The sequence below is a fragment of the Pelodiscus sinensis genome, chromosome 4, assembly GCF_049634645.1.
Source record: "Pelodiscus sinensis isolate JC-2024 chromosome 4, ASM4963464v1, whole genome shotgun sequence".
Lineage (NCBI taxonomy): Eukaryota > Metazoa > Chordata > Testudines > Trionychidae > Pelodiscus > Pelodiscus sinensis.
Window position 1 is genome coordinate 58,156,635 of NC_134714.1, and position 21,523 is coordinate 58,178,157.

The window sequence follows — 21,523 nt, forward strand, 5'->3', positions numbered from 1 at the left end:
CACTCTATAAGTCGCTACTTTGATTCTATGAATGAAACTGAAAACAAAGCTTTGGATGAATTTTTTGCATGAGGTATACTCATCGGGATCGCCTCTTTCACTGGTTGAAAACGAAGATTGGATTACTTTTCATGCAAAAATTAAGACCATCTTACAAGATGCCATCCAGGTACACGCTTTCTAACAAACTTTTGGAAGCCGAATATCAATGTGTTGATGCTCTTATAAAAACAAAAATTGCTGAAGCTTCTTCTCTTGCACTGCAGTGTGGTGCTTGGAGCAACCGAAAAAATGAATGTGTTATAAATTTTATTATATCAACACCCCAACCAGTGTTTTACAAGACAGTGGCAACCGATGTTGAACGTCATACTGCTGAGTATATGGCATTCCGTATGGAAGAAATAATGACAAATAGGCACTGAAAAATTTGGTGCCATTGTCACTGATAAGGCTGCAGCAATGGTGAAATCCTTATCAATGTTTAACGAAAAATACGATCACATTGCTGTATACACTTGTGCTGCTCATACACTAAATTTGTTAGTTGGTGACATCAATAACTTAAAATCTGTTCAAGAAACTGAAGCTACCTGTAAAACTATTGTGAAGGAAATTAACAAATCGCACATTTTACGAGCTCATTTTACTGCATTTCAAAAAGAGAAAAATCAAACTTGTGTACTTATATTGCCAGTTAAAACTAGATGGGGTTCCATTTTATATTGTTTGAAAAGCTTATTGAAATAAAAAAAGTCTTAAAATTCCTTGCTGTCCATGAAGATTTACAGACTAAACTGAGCAAATGTATGAGGAATTCAATCCTGGATGAAGATGTATTTTGGGTATGGGTCCAAAAACTGCATGCACGGATAGGTCCTGTTGTTAAATGGATTATGCTGCTTGAATCTGACCAGCCAAAAATGAGAGAAGTTCCTGAATGTTTCAGGGAATTAAGCAATCATTTTGATAGGCTACTTCCCAAAAGTCCACTTACCAAACAAGAAAAACAGGATGTGATGAAAAGTTTTGAAAAAAGAAAAGATATGGCTCTAAAAGACATTCACTATGCTGCAAATATTCTAGATCCAAAATTCAGTGGTGAGTGCCTTACTAGAAATGAACAAATACAAGGAACAGAATTAATCGATAAATTAGTCACAAGAATGTATGGCACTGATCACTCCGCAAAAGTCATTGCAGAGCTTGCAGAGTATTGTTCTAAAGAAGGTGGTTGTGTGTGTGTGTGTGTGTGTGTGTGTGGTTTTTTTTTTTAATCATATGTAACAATCAGCTGGCTCAGTAAATGCAGTAACATGGCGGAAAGGTATTTGCAGTGGATCAAAATTAGGGAAAGCAGCGATCAACATTGAATATGCCACCAACAACGGCAGCAACTGAAAGAAGTTTCAGCACTTACAGTATCATTCATAATGCAAAAAGAAACAAGTTAACACAAGAAAGGGCAGGCAAGCTGACATTCATAGCCCATAATATAAAGCTTCTTAAAAACCCAAATGATGCTCCATTGAAATCCCCAAGAGAAAAAAGGAAACAGAACCAGAGAAATGAGGAAGAAGAAATTGATGATGCTGAAGAGAAAGAAGAAGTTGAAGAAGATATGTATGAGGAAGAAGAAGAAAGAGAAATATATGGGTCAGATCCGGAAACTGCAGATTCTGATTAGACTTGTATTCAATCCAGAAAGTTAAAAATATTTGTTTCCTACAACAGAAGATTTGTAATAAAAGTTCTAGTAATTTAAACCTCTGTCTTTTTTTCTTTACTTTCCCGAATTTTCATTTTAACAATTGGAAACTTTCATGATTCTTGAAGTTCTATTAAAGAAGTAAAATTCTTTTTAAAAAAACAACTATTTAACAACTATTTAAGAGAAAATTCTTGCATTGGAGAATATTCTCAAGAACATTTTCAGGAATATTCTCTGAAAGTTTATTCCCAAGAATTTAACATCACTATGTATGCTCAACCTCCTGCCCTTCTTACCTAACTTTGGAGGCTTTCAGCAGCTGAGAAGGAACTAAATGGTGGTTGGTCCACTCCTCCTTATACACCCTGGTTTGGAGGCACAAGATTCTACTTTACAGAAGTATTGGACCTGTGATGGGGTGACTTACTCACGCTGCAGGGTTTTAAGGCTGGCCAGCTGGTTCAATTAACACGTTAGGTAACTGATTAAGGAAGCTCAGCAGGGCGGGAATAGGTGGGGCTAATAAAGCCCAGGAGCTGAAAAGTGAAGAGGCAGCTGGGAAAAGGCAGCCTCTCCATTGGAAGAGGAAGGAGGCTTTGGGAAACTGGTATGCCCAGGAAGAGAAAAGGAAACCAATAATAAGCAGCCTGGAGATAGAGCAGTGAGCCAAGAGAGAGAAGGACAAGACAACTGAGCTGATTGTCCCTGGGCTAGAAACAGGAGAAGAGGGCAACCTCTGGTTCCCCTACTAGCCAGTGGGTGAGTGGCACTGAAGTGATAAGCAAGGGAATTGTCTAAGATTACTGAGGAGTTAATCTTTCCCAGAAGGGGTCGGGGATTGTGATTCCTGAAGCTGTGTGAGGGACAGCAAATGAACAGCAATAATGGACAGTAACAGTGAGCAAACCAAGTAGAGGGGCATCAGCTTTGAGCTAATCCCCCAAAGTACTGTGAGGAAGTGCCTGTCCAACAATGATATGCCGTGACAGGGCCCATTGATACTGCTTTGCATTGTCCAATCAAGAGGGCCCAAGCCTGCACACATTATATGGTGGAATGCCCATAGGGACAAAACATCTCAAACTCAGGTTATTGTAAGGAAAGTAACCTCTTCTTACATCTCATCCAAATCTTTAAAGATCCAGAACTTGACGTTTTTGTGTGCTTCAGATGCAGAGCTAATTCAAAGAAAAAATATGTATCAAAAGGGGAGTTAGAGGTTCAGAGTTTTACACTTTCTGTACCTAGCTGGGCATCTGGGTTTGCATTGAAAGTTGAAAATACTTTCGTATTTTGAAGTCTAAACATGACTGGCAACCTTTTCTGTTTTGTTCATTTTGTATTCAAACTTTTTTGGTGCTCTATAAATCCTTAGCTTGTACTATTTTATTACAATGACGATTATTAACCTAGTCAGTTTGACCTTGTTAAGTAACATCAGATTTTACCACCCAGCCAATTCTAATTTTTAATTATATTTGTCAGTGCTAATAGAACTTTATATGGCCTCTGGGGTGGTTGGTTTTTTTGGGTAGCTAACTGGGATGTTTGCATCCCTTGACTCATTACCTTCTGTTCTCATTATACTCCAATTCATTAAATACTTCAGAGTCTTTAATATTATCTCTATTCTGTTCAATAAATGGATTAGTTACATATAAAGGCACTCTTAAATCAAAGCACACATCCTGTTCCACTATCTCAAGCGATGAGTGGGATTTATTCTGCAGATATCTTAATATGCATTTACTACATGATCTTATTTTCTGCCCAATAGTTTCATATCATTTTCATTTCAATATTGGCTAGTCATCAGTAGTTTTGTGTATGCTTACTGTGACTATGTGACACTCAGCTCCCGGTATCTATCTTGAAGTTCACTTTTTGTTCATTTATTTCTTATATAGCAAGCCAGACTGTTAAACTTGTCTTCTTAAACTTGACACCCAACCATTAATTCTGTTTTGTGTATCATTACTTTCAGAATTTTTTCCAGCAGTATGTTGGAGTGTTTTTGTTTGTTCATAGATTGTAGTGACAGCAATACCATTTTGCAAATGCACATCACAAGCTACTCTTAAAATCAACAATAATTCATATGTTTCTGGGCAGTTCTAGAACATACAGTATTGGAGACCGGTCTAAACTCCTATAAGAGGTTCCCTTATGTCAGATTTTAAGTTGGTAGGATAGAGAGGCTTGTATTGCTGCTGCCTATGCTGTTTCTGTTTTGTTGATAGGGTATTTCATTCTCTTGGACATTACTTAAGAAAATGTTGTTTGAGACTTTGTGAATATTACATGTTTCTGACATGTATTTTTGTGTAATATACATGCATATATTGAAGAGTTTTAAAATGTTATGATTTTGTATTAATAAATATTTTATACAACTGTTAAATCATACCAAGAATAGAATAAAGTTGAATTCTTCTGTTTTAGGCAATTCAAGAAAATACTTCTACTTCATTAAAAGATCACCTTTTCCAACATGAAACCATAGTAACCAACGAACCATATAAAAGTCCAAATATAAGGCCTTCAACATTTGAGGAGTTGAACTCCAGAAGACCCTACTTTCCCTGCCAACCCAATCAGGTAAGAAATTGCCAGCCAGGGATAGCATGGTGTTCGCCAGATGTGTTTTTTATCACATGAAATTGTATAGGTTGAACCTCTCTCATCCGGTGTTTCTGGTCTAGCAATATGTGTGGTCCTGGCATGATTTTAGTTAGACAGGTGGCCACTTTTCATGGGTTTCACACAGTCCCATATAGTTGGTTTACAGCAACCAGTCCAGTGTTCTGTCCTGTTATTTAGCTCTGATGTACTCTCAAATGCCCAGTAAACAGCGGAAGTGTTTGGTAATGCTACTAGACAATACTGACCTCTAGCGGTTTGGCAAATTCTCTGGTTCGGCAACAGTCACATCCGGAGAGTGCCAGACTAGAGAGTTTCAACCTGTAGTTGTTAATATCCCAGAAAGATTAGCTAGTTCCAATGTAAGGCATTTTCTATTTGAAAAACTGTTTTGGTAATGCACATCACATTACTCTGTCTTGGGTACATATTCAAATTGTGGTTTTGTAAGGCAGCAGTTTATTTTTAGTTTTTTACAGTTGATTTAAAATTGTACAAAAAAAGTAAAGCTGAAGTAGGTGTAAACTAATATGTAATATACTCACTATTAGACTGTGTCTTTTATTTTAGTATTTTCTCAAGAAAGTTATGTGCTATGGAGTATTTAAATTTTATTATATATCCTGCAAAATTATTATTTAAATTTTTAGGTATTTTCCAGTAATTTTCATTAGTACATTCCAATAGTAATTCATATGTATTCCAGTTTAAACTGATATTTTCCAGTGCCCTGTTGTAACGTAGTTTTTTTTTCCCAGAAATTGTCAACCCTGCATCCAACCACAGAAACATTTTTTGTTTCACTTATCATGTAATTCTGTATTAGTCACTAATCCAATGCTACACAGGTATGGTTGGGATGACACTTCAATTATAAGCCCCATATACAGTAATTCCTCATTTAACACTATAGATATGTTTAGAAAATGATCGTGTTAAGTGAAAACGTGTTATGCGGGGTCAATTTTCCCATTGAAAATAATGGAAGAGGTGGGGGTTGCGTTTCAAGCGTTAGTGTCTTTTGGGACCAGGACATAAAGTTGGGGGAGAAAGGGGACTGGGTTACAGCAGGGAGGGGAGGTGTTTGGCTCTGGGGAAGGAAAGGGGAGGACAAGGGAGGGGGCTTGCAGCCGGCGGGTGGATTTCCCCAGCTGGCCGGTCGCAAACCTCCGCTGGCCAGCTGCAAACCTCCGCTGTTTTGCAAGGAGGCAGGGGAAGCCCCACGCAGATGCCAGCGACTGGCCAGCCAGTCAGGGAAATCGTGTTATTGCGGGGACGGTCGTCATGTTCGAAAAACGTTCCCTAAAAAAAATTGTACTATCGTGAAAACGTGTTAAGAGAGGAATTACTGTATGTAGAAATTGCAATCCTTACTTTCTGAAATGTAGTAGTTATATCCTCTTTAGATGAAATCTTACAGGATTTTTCCCTCAAAGGATGTTTGAAAGTAAAGTTTTCTAAAATTGTTTAGCCATCTGTGAGTTAATCAGATTAAGTGAAAAACCATTTCCATATTCTGATTTTTTTTTTTCAAGTCTTTATTAGTTTATTACACATTTTTGTGTTTTGATGAGCCATTTATTTTTTAAACTATTAATTAGCCATGGTCTTAGTCCTCAATGAAAGGACTCCAAATTTGTCATTTGAAGAAGTGGGTTGTACCCACGAAAGCTCATGATACTATTTATATATCTTTGTTAGCCTCTAAGGTGCTACAGGACCATTGCTGGTTTTTTAGTTTTGTTTTTGTTTGTTGTTTTTTACTTGTTCAGATACACTTTCTAAAATATAGTGGTACATACATACACACAAAAAACCCTGACCTTTATCTTCTAATATGATGAATTCATTTTCCTGTTTAAGTGACAAAGCGTCAACGTTTTTGATAGCCAGCATAGAAATGGTAAGCATTTTTATAGACTTGGGTAACTTATTTATTATACAGGACATTATTCCCCAGAAGTGTTGGGGAACTTTTTACTAGAAAGTATGTCCATAACATGTACTAAAAATGTGGAAGTTCAAATAATAGTTCAGTACATTTTATTAGTATACTTCTACTCCCAGAAAAGATATAAAGAGGGAGTTCTCTAATGCATTATCTATTCTTTCAAAGAAGTCGTTCCCCTTTCACAAATTAGGACAGGAAACCCTCACCATTTGCCGTGGATGTATTCCTGCATCCACTGTAAATGGCGAAATTTGCAAATACGGGGAGCCAAAACTCCTGAACCCACTGCAGGGGCCAGGATCTGCTGCTCCCCTTCACCACCACTACCACCCCTCACAAACACACACGGTGCTTGGCCAGGACAGGAAACCTGTGAATACATAGAACTGCAAACAGTAATTCTGAGAATCGCAAGGGTCTCCTGTATCAGCTAGTGCGTGAATTGATTAGTTACCCAAAACTACAGTAAACTTCCGATAATCCGGCACCTTTAGGACCCAGGGGGTGCCGATTATCAGATATGCCGGACTATCAGAAGGGGGGGCTATGAGGCATCTGGAGTGGGGTGAGAGGGGATGCCCCCCCAGACCCTTCATAGCCCCCCCCCTTACGATAGTCAGGCTCTGCCCCAGGAGTCCCTGATTCAGCCGCTGCTGAAACAGATCAGCAGCTGATTCCAGGAAGCCCAGGGCAGAGCAGCTCTGCCCCGGGCTTCCTGGAATCAGCCGCTGATCTGTTTCAGCAGCGGCTGACTTGGGGACCCCTGGGGCAGAACCTGGGTCAAAGGGATATTGTAAAGATTTCTTAGGTGATGTCTCTACTGTGCTTTGAACACATGTCTCTGTAAAAATGCTTTATTATAGATTTTTTTTATGAAGTACTAACATTCAAATCCAGTTTACCTAGACTGTTGAGTATCCATGGAGAATGAGGTAAATTTTAGATTCCTAAAGCATTCCTTTCGAACCTAAGGACCAATTGTAGTCTGCACAGGCCTCTTTAGCATAAACCCTCCAGAGTCCCATTTAGAGCATGGGATATTGTTGATTTGTTCTGGGTTTTTTTTAATTTGCAGAATTATAGAAAGATTAATGTATATTTCTCATGGCTTTAATGTGCAGAGCTTCAGTTGTATATACACTAATATATGTGTGGAGTTGTGCTTAATGAGGTAAATTCCTCAACATATACCACAACATACAAAACGGTTTAATGTAGTATTATGGTTAAGCATTTTAATAGATGAGTAAAGAAATTCAACCATAATCCAACCCTTCCAATCTACTTGTGTATCCAGCCTACAGTCATAGCTTGACTGTACAATCTAAGCAAAGTTGGATCTTCTCACTTTGTTGGGTGGGATACCCTCTTTGAAAATGTGGGAAATATACAGTACAAACCAATGTCCAAGCCTAGTTTGGATGTGCTGTGTTTGAAACAAAATGTAACATTAAGGCCCTGATCAGTGATGTTGTTAATCTCTTGGTACTTCCAGCAAGACTAAGCACATTAGCACCGGTGTTCCAACTAATTTCCAGCTAGGTAATTATATTAATGAAATTCTCACTGGAGTTCCCTCTGGAGTTCCAATTTTATATAATATTCTTTATCACTCTCTTTTCAGACTGCTGTGTAGTGTTACTAAGTGGTGTTAGGAGAGATCACATTTCACTATTGGGTGGTGTGAATCCTAAAATATATAAATCTAGATGCAGGTATACTCTGAAGTTGAGTTAAAGAATGGGATTGTTTTCAATGAAAGGCAAAACATAATTTGTTTTGCCAGCAATGTTTTGTAAATAGATGAACCCGGGTCATCCACTATGATAGTCACCTTTACTTCCTGCTTTTGAATTGTTTTAAAGGTATCCACTATTAAGGTGTATCACCTAGTACTTAAAATTACTTCATATTCTTCATGTGTATATATAGGACCTTTGGAAGTTTGGTACTGAAATTTGTTTCCTTGTAGATTTTTCCCCTGTTCCTTAACTGATTATTTGTTTTCAGGTTGCTAGTCTGGTGGATTGCTGCCAAGTTTTTAATATATAAGCATTGACATATTTGAGCAAGTGTTAGATTGGAGGATGATTTAGGGAAGAAGTGGGTACAGTATGTGTATATATGAATGAGTAAATAAAAATAGCAACCTTTACAAAGAACAAGACGGAAAAAGGTCCAATTTATTATGGTTAGACTATTAACCCAAATTATGTTCTTCATACTTTATTAATTAACCAAGTTTATTTTTAAAGAAGGACTTAGTTTTGTTTTTATTGGAATGTATTTTCAACATTTTGTGTTGATGAAGGTTCCCTTAGAGGAGAAGTGATTGGAAGTGTAATACATTTCTAAGGAAAGAGTTAACAGGTTTATGGCAAACATGCAGTAAACATTTTTGATTATCTATATTAGGTTCTGGTGCTAAAACCGAAAGTTCTTCTGTTCAGAAGACTTTTCTTATTGCTTTTCTTACTTAAGCTCCCTCCTGCTCACGGAATCAGATCACATTAATTCAGGTCCAGAGCCCTAAATTAGGGGACTCAACACTCTCAGCTTTTTCAGTGAGAGGATTTACAAATCGTGTACCTGACAATAGAATGAGGAAACAACTGATTTGAAACTTGAAGAGTTTCCATTCTCTTGATCTGGGTTCTTGTATGACCCCAATATAGTTCCAGATTCCTCACTAATCTAAGTTAATTCATCTTTGCAGCAGCCATGTGAGGTAGTTAAGAATTAATATCCCATTTTATGGATGAACTGAATCTGAGGCTTTCTCTCACCTGCCTCTTATTTTGTGCAAGGGTTCTGCAATATGTTTGTTGAAAACCTCTGTGCTATCTTCTTTCATATCTCTCCTTAAAACTCACCTGGGTTTTGATATCAATAAAGCACTCAATAAAGGCTGTGCAATTGATGTGCTGTGACTGCTACTAATTTATATTGAACATAATCGCCTCACTATTAGCTGTCTGCATCCAGCTATTGTCTCCTCTTGTACTTTGATTGTAAGCTCCTTAGTATTTCCTTTCAATGGATTTTCATTTAATACTGCCTACTCCTTGTATTAGGAGATAGGACAAATAGAAGTTCTTTATCTGCTTATTCATTATTTTATATGCTTTTATTGTCTGTCTTGTCTTTTCTTAATGGTAAAAAGTCCCAGTCTTTATCAATATCCTTTGACACAAGGTGAGGCCTGGAATACCGTGTTGGATATTGGTCACCCCAATTTCAGAAAGGTTTTTGCAGAATTAGACAGAGTTCAGAAACTAACAACAAGATGACTAAGGGCATTGAAAGTCTCATATAGACTGTAAACATTGGAATTGTTTACTTTAGAGACCAGACAAATAAGAAGGGACATGATAAAACTATACAACAGTAATAAATGTTTGTGATCAGGTATGGTCACAGAAGACCCTTTGGGGGTGCTTCCCGGAGTGTTGACACTTGCCTCCTTGCTCTCTGTGGCTTCTCACCATGCTATCCTGCTGGGCCAGAACCTCTGGTCTCCTCCAACCAAGGCACAGAGCTGAGATCACATACACATATGCATGCCCTGAGGAGCAATACACACACTGAAATTTTCAGGTCCAAAGAAAATGCAGTCCCTAAATAAAATCAGAACCCCAAATAAATCATTCAGGTAATCCCCCTTTAACAATGAAAGGAGGATATACACACTGACTGCTCCCCCAGGTAACATTTATTTACACTGGGCTTGATAGTGAGTAAAAGGGAAAACAGGCAAAGTCGATTATAAATCTAAAATTACAGAAAACGCATCACTAGTTCTAACACTTACCACAAACTTACCCTGAAACTGTTCTTATTCTAGCCAAGCCTCCAAACCAGGGAAGTTCCTTTTTCTTCTTTGGGTAGTGTCCCCGTGGGTGCTCCACTGTTGTGACGGGACATCCCAGAGCCACAGAGCAGAGCTTTTTTGAGCAGTTGTCAGCGGGCTGCACATGCGCGAAGAGCACCTTGCGCTGCTCACGCTTTGGCATCCTATGTGCACAGCCCATTTCCCCCCCAGCCCCTTCAATTTCTCTTCTACTGCCCTTGGTCGCAAATGGAGCTCCTCATTCTCAACATTTCATTAATCTCACAGAGAAAATTAGTTAGCCTCGTTCCTCTTTTCTTCAGATTATTATTATTTGTGTTTTGCCTCTCCGTTCCTGAAAAAAAATAAAATTCTTGTCAGGTCCTAACAGAGCCGCTAGCTTCCTCAAGCAACCGAATACCACTTTCCCTCCCTCTCCTCATTTAAAAAAAGAGAGAGAGAGAGACAAACAAAGAGAAAATGAAACAACAAGAGCAAACAGGGACACAAAAGGAGAGAGAAACTGCAGGGTGTCAGTTAACACGTCTGAGGTGCTCACTGACTACACGATGCCAGATTCACCTGCCTTTAAGAAATGTGACACATGCCAGGAGCTGAAGCTGGTCTCAGACAAACATTCTGCCTATATTCACTGTTTAGGGGAAACTCATGTGCCCCAAAAATGTGATCATTGCCACAGTCTTAAGGCCGGAGCCAGAAAAGATAGGGAGCTCCAGCTCCGAATGATTTTGTTCAAGAGAGCTATCAAATGGCTAAGGACTTGCAATCCTCTTTGCCTCCAGGAAAGGCAAAAAGAGTTGCCTCCTCACTGCCCCAGAAATGCCTAGGAAAGAGACTGTCCCCCTCGAAATCATTGCCTCCCACTCTGTCTCCTAGGGTGGCCAAAGGGCCCAAACCAGGTTCCTCTGACACCATAGAGCCTAGGTCTCAATCTGGCACTGCTACTGCCGAACCAGAAACAGCCCCTGGTATATCCTCCCTCGCTGGTCACCACTGAACCACTACGATCCCTATAGAAGACAATCCATAGCCCCATCTACTCCAGCGAAGAAACCTCCTCCACCCTCACCATCCTGTACCATGCCAACCACCGTTGACTCTGACAAGGATAAGGGTCAAATCCTGGATGAACACATGTAAATCCAAAATCATGGAGATTTTCCGGCCTATAATTCTTCTTCATCCCCTGATGAGGCTGTAATACCAAAAGATACTCACCCAATGGATGATTTGAAGTAATTCCAAGAGATTTTCAAAAGAGAAGCTGAGAGCCAAGATGTCAAGCTGCAGGAAGTCAAGGGAACATCCATCCCATCCATTAGGCCATCATGAAAGTCTGAGATGAAATTTGGCAAATACCCACTTCCATCCAACCAACATGTAAGAAGGCCAACAGGAAATTGGCCTTCATCTCTCCAAAGGAGTGTGTGGTGTGTTTTTTTTTTTTTTTTTTTTTTTTTTTAAACCCACAACCCAATTCTCTGGTTATGGATGCTGCCAATCATCATGCAACTCCCTCAGTCCTGACCATTATCTAATGATAAGGGACACAAAAAGTTAGATCTATTTGGAAGAAAGGTACATTCCTCAGCCACACTACAGCTAAGAATTGCTAACTACTCCACGCTCTTTTAGCGAACCATAATTTCAATAATTACTCCAAACTTGCTGAGCTTATGGAACATCTCTCAGATTCCAAATTGATTATTTCTGAAGGGCATACCATCACACATACAGACTTTCTTTCCTCAGTAGACGTAGCTGATACAGCAGCCAGGGCAACAGCCATGACGGTGGTAATGAGAAGGGCTTCATGGCTTCTATCAGCCGGAGTGCCTAAGGAACTCCAGTCAAAGGTGGAGGACCTTCCGTTCGATAAACATAAGCTCTTTGCAGCCAGTACAGATGAGGGCCTGCATAGCAGCAAGGACTTGTGCACTATGCTTTTAACACTCAGCATGTACACACCTCCATACCACCAGAAGCATTATATGCCATACCACAGATATAGAGACAGCTATTACAACCGCACACGACAAAAGCCATACAACTATAACCGTCCCAGACGACAAACCCAAAGAGTGCCCACCTCAGTCCCGCTCCTCCAGTTCCTAGGCAACTAAACAACAAATTTGAACATTTGGTTAAGGGTTTGCCTGACCCTCCCCCCCCCCTTCCATCCTCTGCCAACAAGCCACTACCACCTGTTCACCAACAGACTTCATCCCTTTTACCACCAATGGGACTCTGTAACGTCAGATCAGTGGGTGCTAAAAATTATCTGCACAGGATACTTCCCCTTCATGTCCCTTCCCCCTACCCATCCTCCTTCTCTGACCCTCTTCAGAGACCCCTCTCACAAGGTTCTCCTCAAACAAGAAATTGATTACCTTCATTTAGGAGCAATAGAGAGGGTCCTAGATGCTTTCTGGGGAAGAGGATTCTACTCCAAATATTTCCTGATTCAGAAGCTCACAGGTGGCTGGAGACCTATATTAGATTTCTGCAAGCTAAACAAATTCCTGCGGAAACAACGATTCAAGTTGGTAACACTGGCTTCAATTATATTGGCACTGGACGAAGGGGACTGGTTGGCAGCCTTCCACCTACAGGACACATATTTTCACATCGCCATACACCCGTCACACATGGTACCTCTGATTCACTGTGGGCAATGATCACTTCCAGTACCTTTCAAATTGTCCTCCGCCTCCTGTGTCTTTTTTCAGAGGTCTTTGCTCTAGTTACAGCTTACCTCCGGCAGCACAGAGTCATGATCTTTCCATACTTATAAAAGGCCAGTCCCATGTGGAAACTACCATCACGGTATCAAAAACCAGATATTTGTGCAATCGTTTGGGCCTCCTGCTAAACGAACAGAAATCAACTCTGGAACCCGCACAGGACATAGAGTTAATTAGGTCTGTCTTGACTGCCAGGGCATATCTCACACATCACCGCTTCACAGCGCTACGCGATTTTGTGACTATATTAATCACAAGTCCTTCCAGTACGGTACTTACCTGCCTCCAATTGATGGAACATATGGTTGCTACCACTTATGTTGTCCAATATGCATGCCTCCATTTCTGAGCCCTGCAGCACTGGCTAGCATCAGTCTACAAGCCTTCTTGTCATCCTCTTCTCAAGCAGGTCATTGTTCTCAAGAAGGTGCTGGTCTCGCTCAGGTGGTGGACACTACCCAGCAACATCCCAGCAGGAGTACCCTTCCACCAACCTGAACCATTGATGCAGATTACTACAGATGCTTCTTATACGGGCTGGAGCACACACCTGCACAGACATGTTATTCAGGGCAGATGGTTGCCACATGAATCTGCACTGCACATCAATTTCCTCAAACTTAGGGCCGTGATGACGGCATGCAACCACTTTGTCACCATCATCGCCAAATGTACTGTACATATACTTACCGACAACATGACCACAGTGTTTTATATAAACAGACAGGGGGCCCCCTCCCTATCACTCTGTGCAGAAGCAATCTATCTCTGGAACTGGTGCATCTGTTACGGGATCACCCTCAAAGCGTCATACTTATCTGGGGTGAACAATGTCTGGGTGGATGCTCTGAGCCACAACTTTTCTATCGAACACGAGAGAGAAACTACACTCAACAATGCTTACCTCCATCTTTTGCTATTGGGGATATCCTTCCATAGATCTCTTTGTGACCCCCAGCAATACCAAATGCTCCCACTTTTGTTCATAAATGGGACTAGGCAAGAGATCCCAGGATGATGTGTTCCTCATGATGCTGGTCATCTGAAGTGGGCTGTGCCCACAAACGCTCATGATACCATCTACATGTTTGGTTAGTCTTTAAAGTGCTACCAGACTGTTTGTTGGTTTTTTTTTAAGTTTATCCTGTACAGACTAACTTGGCTACCCCCTGAAGCTTTTTTTCAGAATTAAGAAACCAATTAGAACTTGAAGAAGGAAGGAACCCTGTTTTCCTCTTCCAATATATTGAAAAAACTAGATGTGAAAGGATGATATCTATTCTAAAATCTTGAAGGTCCAGATGGTATTTAGTGACCAGAAGCAATCAGTTCAGTTCACTAACTATAGATATTAAATAAAAGGCTATATGTAAATCAGTTGTTTATAAATGCAAAATGTTTGATTTAAAAAAAACTGTCTCTAGCACATTTATTTCATTGGATTGAACTAAAGAAAAGACTTGTGTTCCCATTGAATTCTAATTTCCATCCAAATATAGCTGAACACAAATCACAAATAAAAAATTAATCTAGTACATAAGAACTACATCATAGCATTTTATAAAAATGCATCCATTTGATAAAATATTGTAAAAGTAAACATCTGAATAAGTACATTAAGCTTCATAATTGTTTAAAGAAATGTGTATAGATATATTGCATCTTTCTGATTAGCAAAAAGGACCAAATTTGATGTAAAAACTCCATTTAGTTACAGATCAGCATGGTTACAAAACAAAATTAGATTCAGATTTTTCTTTATGAAAATGCTTAACGTGCAAATGCAGAGCAAGATTAAAATCAAATATTTAAATGAAGGTTTCCTACTTCCTGATTTAATGATTATCATCAGTGATTTAAATTGCTTTCATTTAAATTAATCCACCCTGCGCAGGATGTTGTAGAAGTCAAGAACTTAGCAAGATTCAAAGAAAGATTGGATATTTTGTATGCATAACAAGAATAGTACTATTATAGTAGAAATTAAAAGGCTTCAAAAGGAATATAAAACATGCTCTCTGGGGAGTAGTTATCACATACATCTATTGAGGGATTGCTTGTACCTGCCTCTGAAGTCTGTGTTGATGCAGAAGAATCCCCAGTTTGAAACACCTGATCAGGCAGGCGCTGACGTCAAGTCTACACTTACTGTATTGTCCCAGAAACAAAAAACAGGACTGTGTAGCACTTTATTGTCTCAGGCCTTTTTGGTCATTTGCATCACTCTTCCATGGGGGTCCTTTTATGAGATACCTCTTCTGATTTTGCACAACATAAATCTCCGCAAAGTTCCTTTGCCTTTTCTGCCTGCCTCTGTGCCTCTTAACAGGTCCTTTCCACAACCTACCTGACTGCTGCTCTAGTGCTCTTAATGGAGAGCCCCGCTCCAGGTTTTTCCTTATGTCTGGTTTTCTTAGGGCCATTGTGGGGAGAATAAAGCACAAATTGCTCCCATGAAGCTCTATGGACAGAACAATAAAGTTTTAGAGAGTTCTGCCTTTCTCAGCATTCATTGCTGTCTCAACCCCTATTCTGGGCTGAATCAGGTATTTGCCTGATTAAAGACCCTTGCCATTAAAGACCCAGAACTTCTATAGTACCTTAGATGTCTGTTGCCATATTTTGACTGAGGACTGTGTCCTGCAGCTTTTCAATGATTGTCCTCTCTGTCTTGCTCTAGGGTATTAGAATGATTACCTTTGGTAAGGTTGGCTGGTTCTGAACTTTATTCAGTGGAGCCAACAAACTCTTCATAAATCTCAAATATTTCAGCAGAGGTTAATCTCCCCTATAATTGAAGGACTTGTTTGCTGTTGGGAGGGATGGGAAATGATTGTTTGCTTTTAATTGTTGCTCATAAACTAAAACTATATAGCAAATTTACTTTCATTAATAGAGAGAGATGGCTCTTTTTATAGAACTATGAAAAAGTTACATTGATTTTGGTTTAGCAGACTTTCCATTAGATACCAGCAGTATTCTACTCCCTTTTTGTGGTAATTGGCTGTGAGCTCCCACCATAAGCATTAATGCATTTCTTGGGATATACTGCTTAATAAGCAAAGACAATTCCATTAGAAAGTATTTTGAAATTATTCTGGAATGGATGTTTGGTGGCTTTTATGTTCCCACCTATAATTGATCATCTGCTTCATAAGATAAGTTGAGCTCACACCTTGCAAGGTAATATATAAACTGAGAGCACTCTCTCCTGGCAGTGGGGAAAAGTTCTGTGCGCTGATTCATATGGTAACTGAAGTACTAACCAAACTGTGTCCCTGTACATTATTTAACAAGATGCTTCCATTTGCCGTTTCAGGTCCCACTGAAATCAACCAGACATGTCAGTTTTCAAGATGAAGATGAAATTGTTAGAATAAATCCTCGTGATATTTTAATACGTCGTTATGCAGACTACAGACATCCTGACATGTGGAAAAATGACTTGGAGAGGGATGAGATGGACTCCAATATACAGTTTTCTAAGTCTGACAATAAAAAATTGGACTATCTTTATCCATGTGGGGATGGAACTAAGCTGAATTCACTAAAGGACACAAAGAATTCTGTGGTATTTAAAACACAGCCTTCCTCATTAAAATTTAAAAAGTCAAAAAGAAGGAAAGAAGACGGTGAGCGTTCTCGCTGCATATACTGCCAGGAGAGATTTAATCATGAAGAGAATGGCAGGGGGAAATGTCAAGATGCTCCAGATCCTATAAAAAGATGCATATACCAAGTTAGTTGCATGCTTTGTGCAGAGAGCATGCTATATCACTGCATGTCAGACTCTGAAGGCGATTTCTCTGACCCCTGTTCATGTGACACTAGTGATGACAAGTTCTGCTTACGATGGTTAGCCCTAATAGCTTTGTCATTCATTGCCCCATGTATGTGCTGCTACCTCCCCTTGAGAGCATGCCATCACTGTGGTGAGGTATGTGGGTGCTGTGGAGGAAAGCATAAAGCTGCTGGATGAACAGTTTAGTGCCAGATAGAGCTGAAAATCTTTGTTTCCAGGAAGCATCTATCTTGGATTTGTGGAAGCTTTTGGCAAGCAAAAGGAAATCTTATCTCGTGTAAGAGAAGCCTGATGTGGAAGAAGCAGCAAGACTTGTCAGACCGTAGCATTTTACAAATGCTAGCCATGCCTAACTATTTCCTTTCAGTGCATGGTGTTTCGTTGCGAGTTATGAAGGCATTTGGAAAAGGAAGCCTTTTCTTATTATTGGCTATAAAATGAGTATATAAACTACAATATACTAAAAGGGATTAACTTTTGCCATTTTGTACATTCATGGTTTAGGTGATGGGGCTCTTAAAAGAATTACAAATTATTTGAGAGGAAATTAAAAGTGCACTAATGACAGTTGATTTAAAACTAAGAAAAGTTAATACGTGGCAAATGAGAAATGAAACTGATTTAAGTGCAACTAAATCACTTATTAATAGATTTTGGAAGCAGCTTTATATATAAATAACAAATGTTTATATTTAACTAAATGTGTAAGGTACGAATTATTACATATTCAACTTTTCTTTCCCCTTCCAGATATAGAGTAGGTATGTATCATATCTACAGTCACATTCCATGATAGTATTTTAAGTATTTAATTAGTTTATTTAGTAGCATTTCTGTTCCAGATGGACAAATTGGTATTTTCAGTCCTATTTCCAATCAGCCACAGTTTATATTGAGTTGTAACCATGCATTCTGGTAATCTGTAAAATCTTTAAAATATTAATTATAGTCTTGAGTGACCAATATTATTTGTTAAGCACAGATGTAATTGTTTAAAATGTTCTAACAGGAACATAACATTTATTTTTATATGTAAATGACTTTGGTTTCAACAATATAGCAAAAAGGAAGTTGTTTTCTGTTACTCAACCAGCAAGTTGTTTTCTTTTAGGGTGTCTTCCAAAAATATTTTATTGAATTTACAAATGTTCAACAAAATAAAAGGTGCAATGAGACAGTTGTAATGATTTGTCATCAGTGTTCTCAGTTTATCCTTCTGTTAAACTAGGATTATGTTCAACTGTTTATCAAGTACTATGATTAAACTGAAAGATTAATCATTAACAAAAATTGAAATTGTTTTCATTATTTTGAATTCTAGCATCTTGCATCTTTATATTTAAACTAGCAAGAATAAAATTATTGTTTAAAAAATTAACTTACAGCCCATGAAAAATTGGAGTGAATTTTTTTGAATGAGAGATGGCGTGCATGTGTATGTGTGCGTGCATACACTAAATGTGTATACAATTGGCCACAACATTATATTACTAAATGTTTAATTTACACAGGAACTGGTCAAATATTCAATTGATTAACTGTTAGAGAAATTTTAAACAAGTTGTTATGACTTATTATATGTTACAACAAACTGCATTCACTCAATTTTCAGTTAATGTCGTGTTAAATGTCTAACAAGTAAAGGCATTCATTATTTTAGGAAGATATCTCTATAGGGATGGAATAGGAAAGAATGTCCTTAGTATATTCTTCCTATAAGAAGTTGCATAGTTGATTTTTTTTCTTAGTTTTCTATGCTTTTTTCCCAGTGTGGGGGTTTGTATCTTTTCTTTATTACATATATTAAAGCTTTTGTTAGCTCTCTTCTGTAGCCCAGGAATCAAATTCTGAACAAATGTATATAACACTATCTGTAAAATACTTTTTTAAATAAATCATTTATATTTATATGACAGCTTGAATTGACACCATTGTGTACATAGAGCATCTTGAAGTATTATTTCACATTGAAAAGAAGACAGATATATTGATAACTATAGAAGTTATGAAAGAGCTTCTAGTTTTATACTAAAAATTGATTGGATGAACTAAGTCCAAGAATATGACACTGTAGCAGCAGTCTTAAGTCACATTTTTACTGTTTATATATTTGAAAGCTGCTACTCTGAATGATTTTCATGCTTCACATGTTTTCAGATAAACTTGGTTGCCTAGAATAGACTGTTACTTAAACTACTTTTCATTAGTGAACTGGGAAAGTTTTTCTTGTGAATAAAAAAATTTGTAAGTGCTAGGTTTTTAATCCGATTGAGTGAGGTATGAACAACCTAAGAAAAGAACTTGCTGGCTGTATAGGAAAATGTATAGGAAAATACTGTAGACTTGTATTGTGTGTGTATATACTTCAGGAAAAAAATGAGTTTAACAATTTCCTCTGAGCACTATTCAGCATAGTGCAACTCCTAGTCCTGTACTGTATTTTATATGCAACATATATGCTTTAATATTTTTACTGAATGTGTGCAGTAGTATTCTCAATTTGCATTTAACCACTTTGCTGCTAAAATTTTGTCCCAGTCCCTTTTCCTTTCCTTTCTTAAAATTTGGTCCATTAAAAAAATTAATGCCATTATTACCTAAGTTAAGAGTAATGAAAAGAATTACCATAATATACATGGATGCATGTGTTGGATGTAGTAAAGCAGAAAGACGTATGCCCTCTCTTCTGTTTGGGGTCTTATTCGCTTTTGGAGGCACTTTCTGATTATCTGAAAATTGACACTTTGCAAAGCAATTCAGGAACTGCCCCTTGCATCCCGGCCTTTGTCTATGGTAGTATTAAGTGAAGTTTACCTTTACTTCTGAAAGCTTTTCTTAAGTTTTTGAAGGGGAAGAGGGAAACATCATACAACATTTTTTTTCCTAAAAAAATCAGAACTCAAATTTTTAGTCAGGTAGCTTTGTAATAGAGTATTGTGCTATCACATGGCAGACCTATGTTTTAGGAAACAGCCAGTTTACAGACATGAAAAGAAAGCATTTAGTCTCCTGAGGAAAGAGGTCAAGTATAGCACTTGGGCACCACCTAATGGAAAAATTAAAGTCGCATATGATTATATTGCCCAGTCATTTCATGTAGCTATATTCCTATAGAAATGGCCAGCTAAATACAGCAGTAGACTGTTTGAGGTATGAATTAAGTAGAAACTATTTGGAAATGGGAATAAAAACCCTTATTCTGATTCCTGAGATTTTACACCTTTAAAATGTTTTTGTTACATCTGACTTTAAAAATAAAATGTTTGCCAGAGTACAAATTTGCAAGATGTACCATGGTCTAAAATATAAAAAGTATATATCACTGAAATGAAGGTAATGGCTAAAATCATGCCTGAAAAAAGATGGAGTTACTTTGTTTGGAGTTTTTGCTAGTTCCAAGGTGATGATAGAAATGCTCATGTAGATAGAGTATTTTAATTCTTTGTGTAGCTTTTTTTAACAACCGTGAACAAGCAGGCCCCCAACAGTTGTAAAGGAGGAATATCTAAAGTGTTCAGGCAAAATTCTTAAAATACTGAGAAATCTGTGGTAAATAATTGTTGCTTGAACAGCACAGTAAATGGTTGGAAATAATTCACAAGTGTCTATAGCAAAGTTGAGGGATGTTTAACACATGCACTGTGCTCTGGATAAGCTATTTTAAAGAATGCATAGATTTTTGCATGTTGAAATGTGGCACTTCCATTTCTGACTTGTTCTCTTTTGGATGATCTTTTCATGTGTATTTAAAGGATAAATTTGAAAAATCCCTTGTAAATAATGCACAATTTTAAAATAGGATTTTAAATCTTCACAGAATTAACACCAAGGTATGTGAACAGTACACTAATGCATACATATTCATTAAAGGAATCTCAAAATAATAATGATGTTAGGTGCAGGGTGAGAAGCCTTTTGGTACTGTTAATCAGCAGCCAGGTGGTTAAAACTTCCATATGCTATTTAGTGCACTGATAAATGTACGCATTTTTTTCTGAAAGCTTCTTAAATTGCAAAAGTTGTTCTTAGTTTTTTGAGAATTCTAAAGCATTACCCTAGTGGAGGAACAGTTGTATTTGAAGCTACAGTATAATCTGTACATAGATTTTCATTTGTGAACATTGCCTCTTATTTTGCTTAATGCCATTTGCTTTCTCCCCTAACAATCTCAAAAAGTGCCTCACTTGTATATTATTTCCATTAAAATCTTAACAGCTATTTCTACTAAATGATGTATGATTTAGTTTTAACTCATGTCATAGATGTATTTCTTCTATGTATAAGAATATAGCTTGTTACTTTTGAGTATATAATGTAAATATGCATATATAAGTTTGTAACTGTTTTGCAACATCATACACTTGTAAGTTGGCATCAGATATCATAAAACAGTTTCAATGTTTTTCCTGCAATTACCTGATTAAAACTATCATGAAATTAAACAGCTGACATATTTTTCCATTCTTTTTTGGGGCAGCTCAAGATAGTACATACACATTTAAGAATTGTTGCTGGAGAGTAGAATACATATAGCATTAATATTTTACTAATTAAGAAAAACAATCAAATTTCTAATACATTTGGAAAAAATATGAGCCATTCTGTTACTGTGAAACTCTTGCATTCTTTACTTTATCAGTTCTAAAGGTATTACTATTGTTTCTTAATCAAATACTTGTCTGTTTCAGATTACTGTGTGTACATAAATAATACAACATTAATTCTACCTACAGACCTACTGTGGAGCTGAATGTTTTTAGGTTTGCTGTTTATGCTGGATTGGTTTGTTGAACTTCTGTTAAATCATGCAAAATACTTAAAACTT

At 37.8% G+C, this 21,523-nt stretch overlaps 1 protein-coding gene across 3 annotated transcripts in view; it reads left to right on the forward strand.

Annotated features, from left to right (window-relative positions):
• Nucleotides 1-21,140, forward strand: part of SPRED1 (sprouty related EVH1 domain containing 1) — a 119,805-nt gene extending 98,665 nt beyond the window's left edge. For all 3 annotated transcript variants that reach the window (XM_075927035.1, XM_075927036.1, XM_006132697.4), the window contains exons 5-6: nucleotides 4,154-4,309; nucleotides 16,216-21,140. In XM_075927035.1, the coding sequence (XP_075783150.1) occupies nucleotides 4,154-4,309; nucleotides 16,216-16,875 (816 nt within the window). In that variant the 3' untranslated portion in view covers nucleotides 16,876-21,140. The remainder of the gene's footprint in view (nucleotides 1-4,153; nucleotides 4,310-16,215) is intronic.
• The last annotated feature ends 383 nt before the right edge of the window (nucleotides 21,141-21,523 follow it).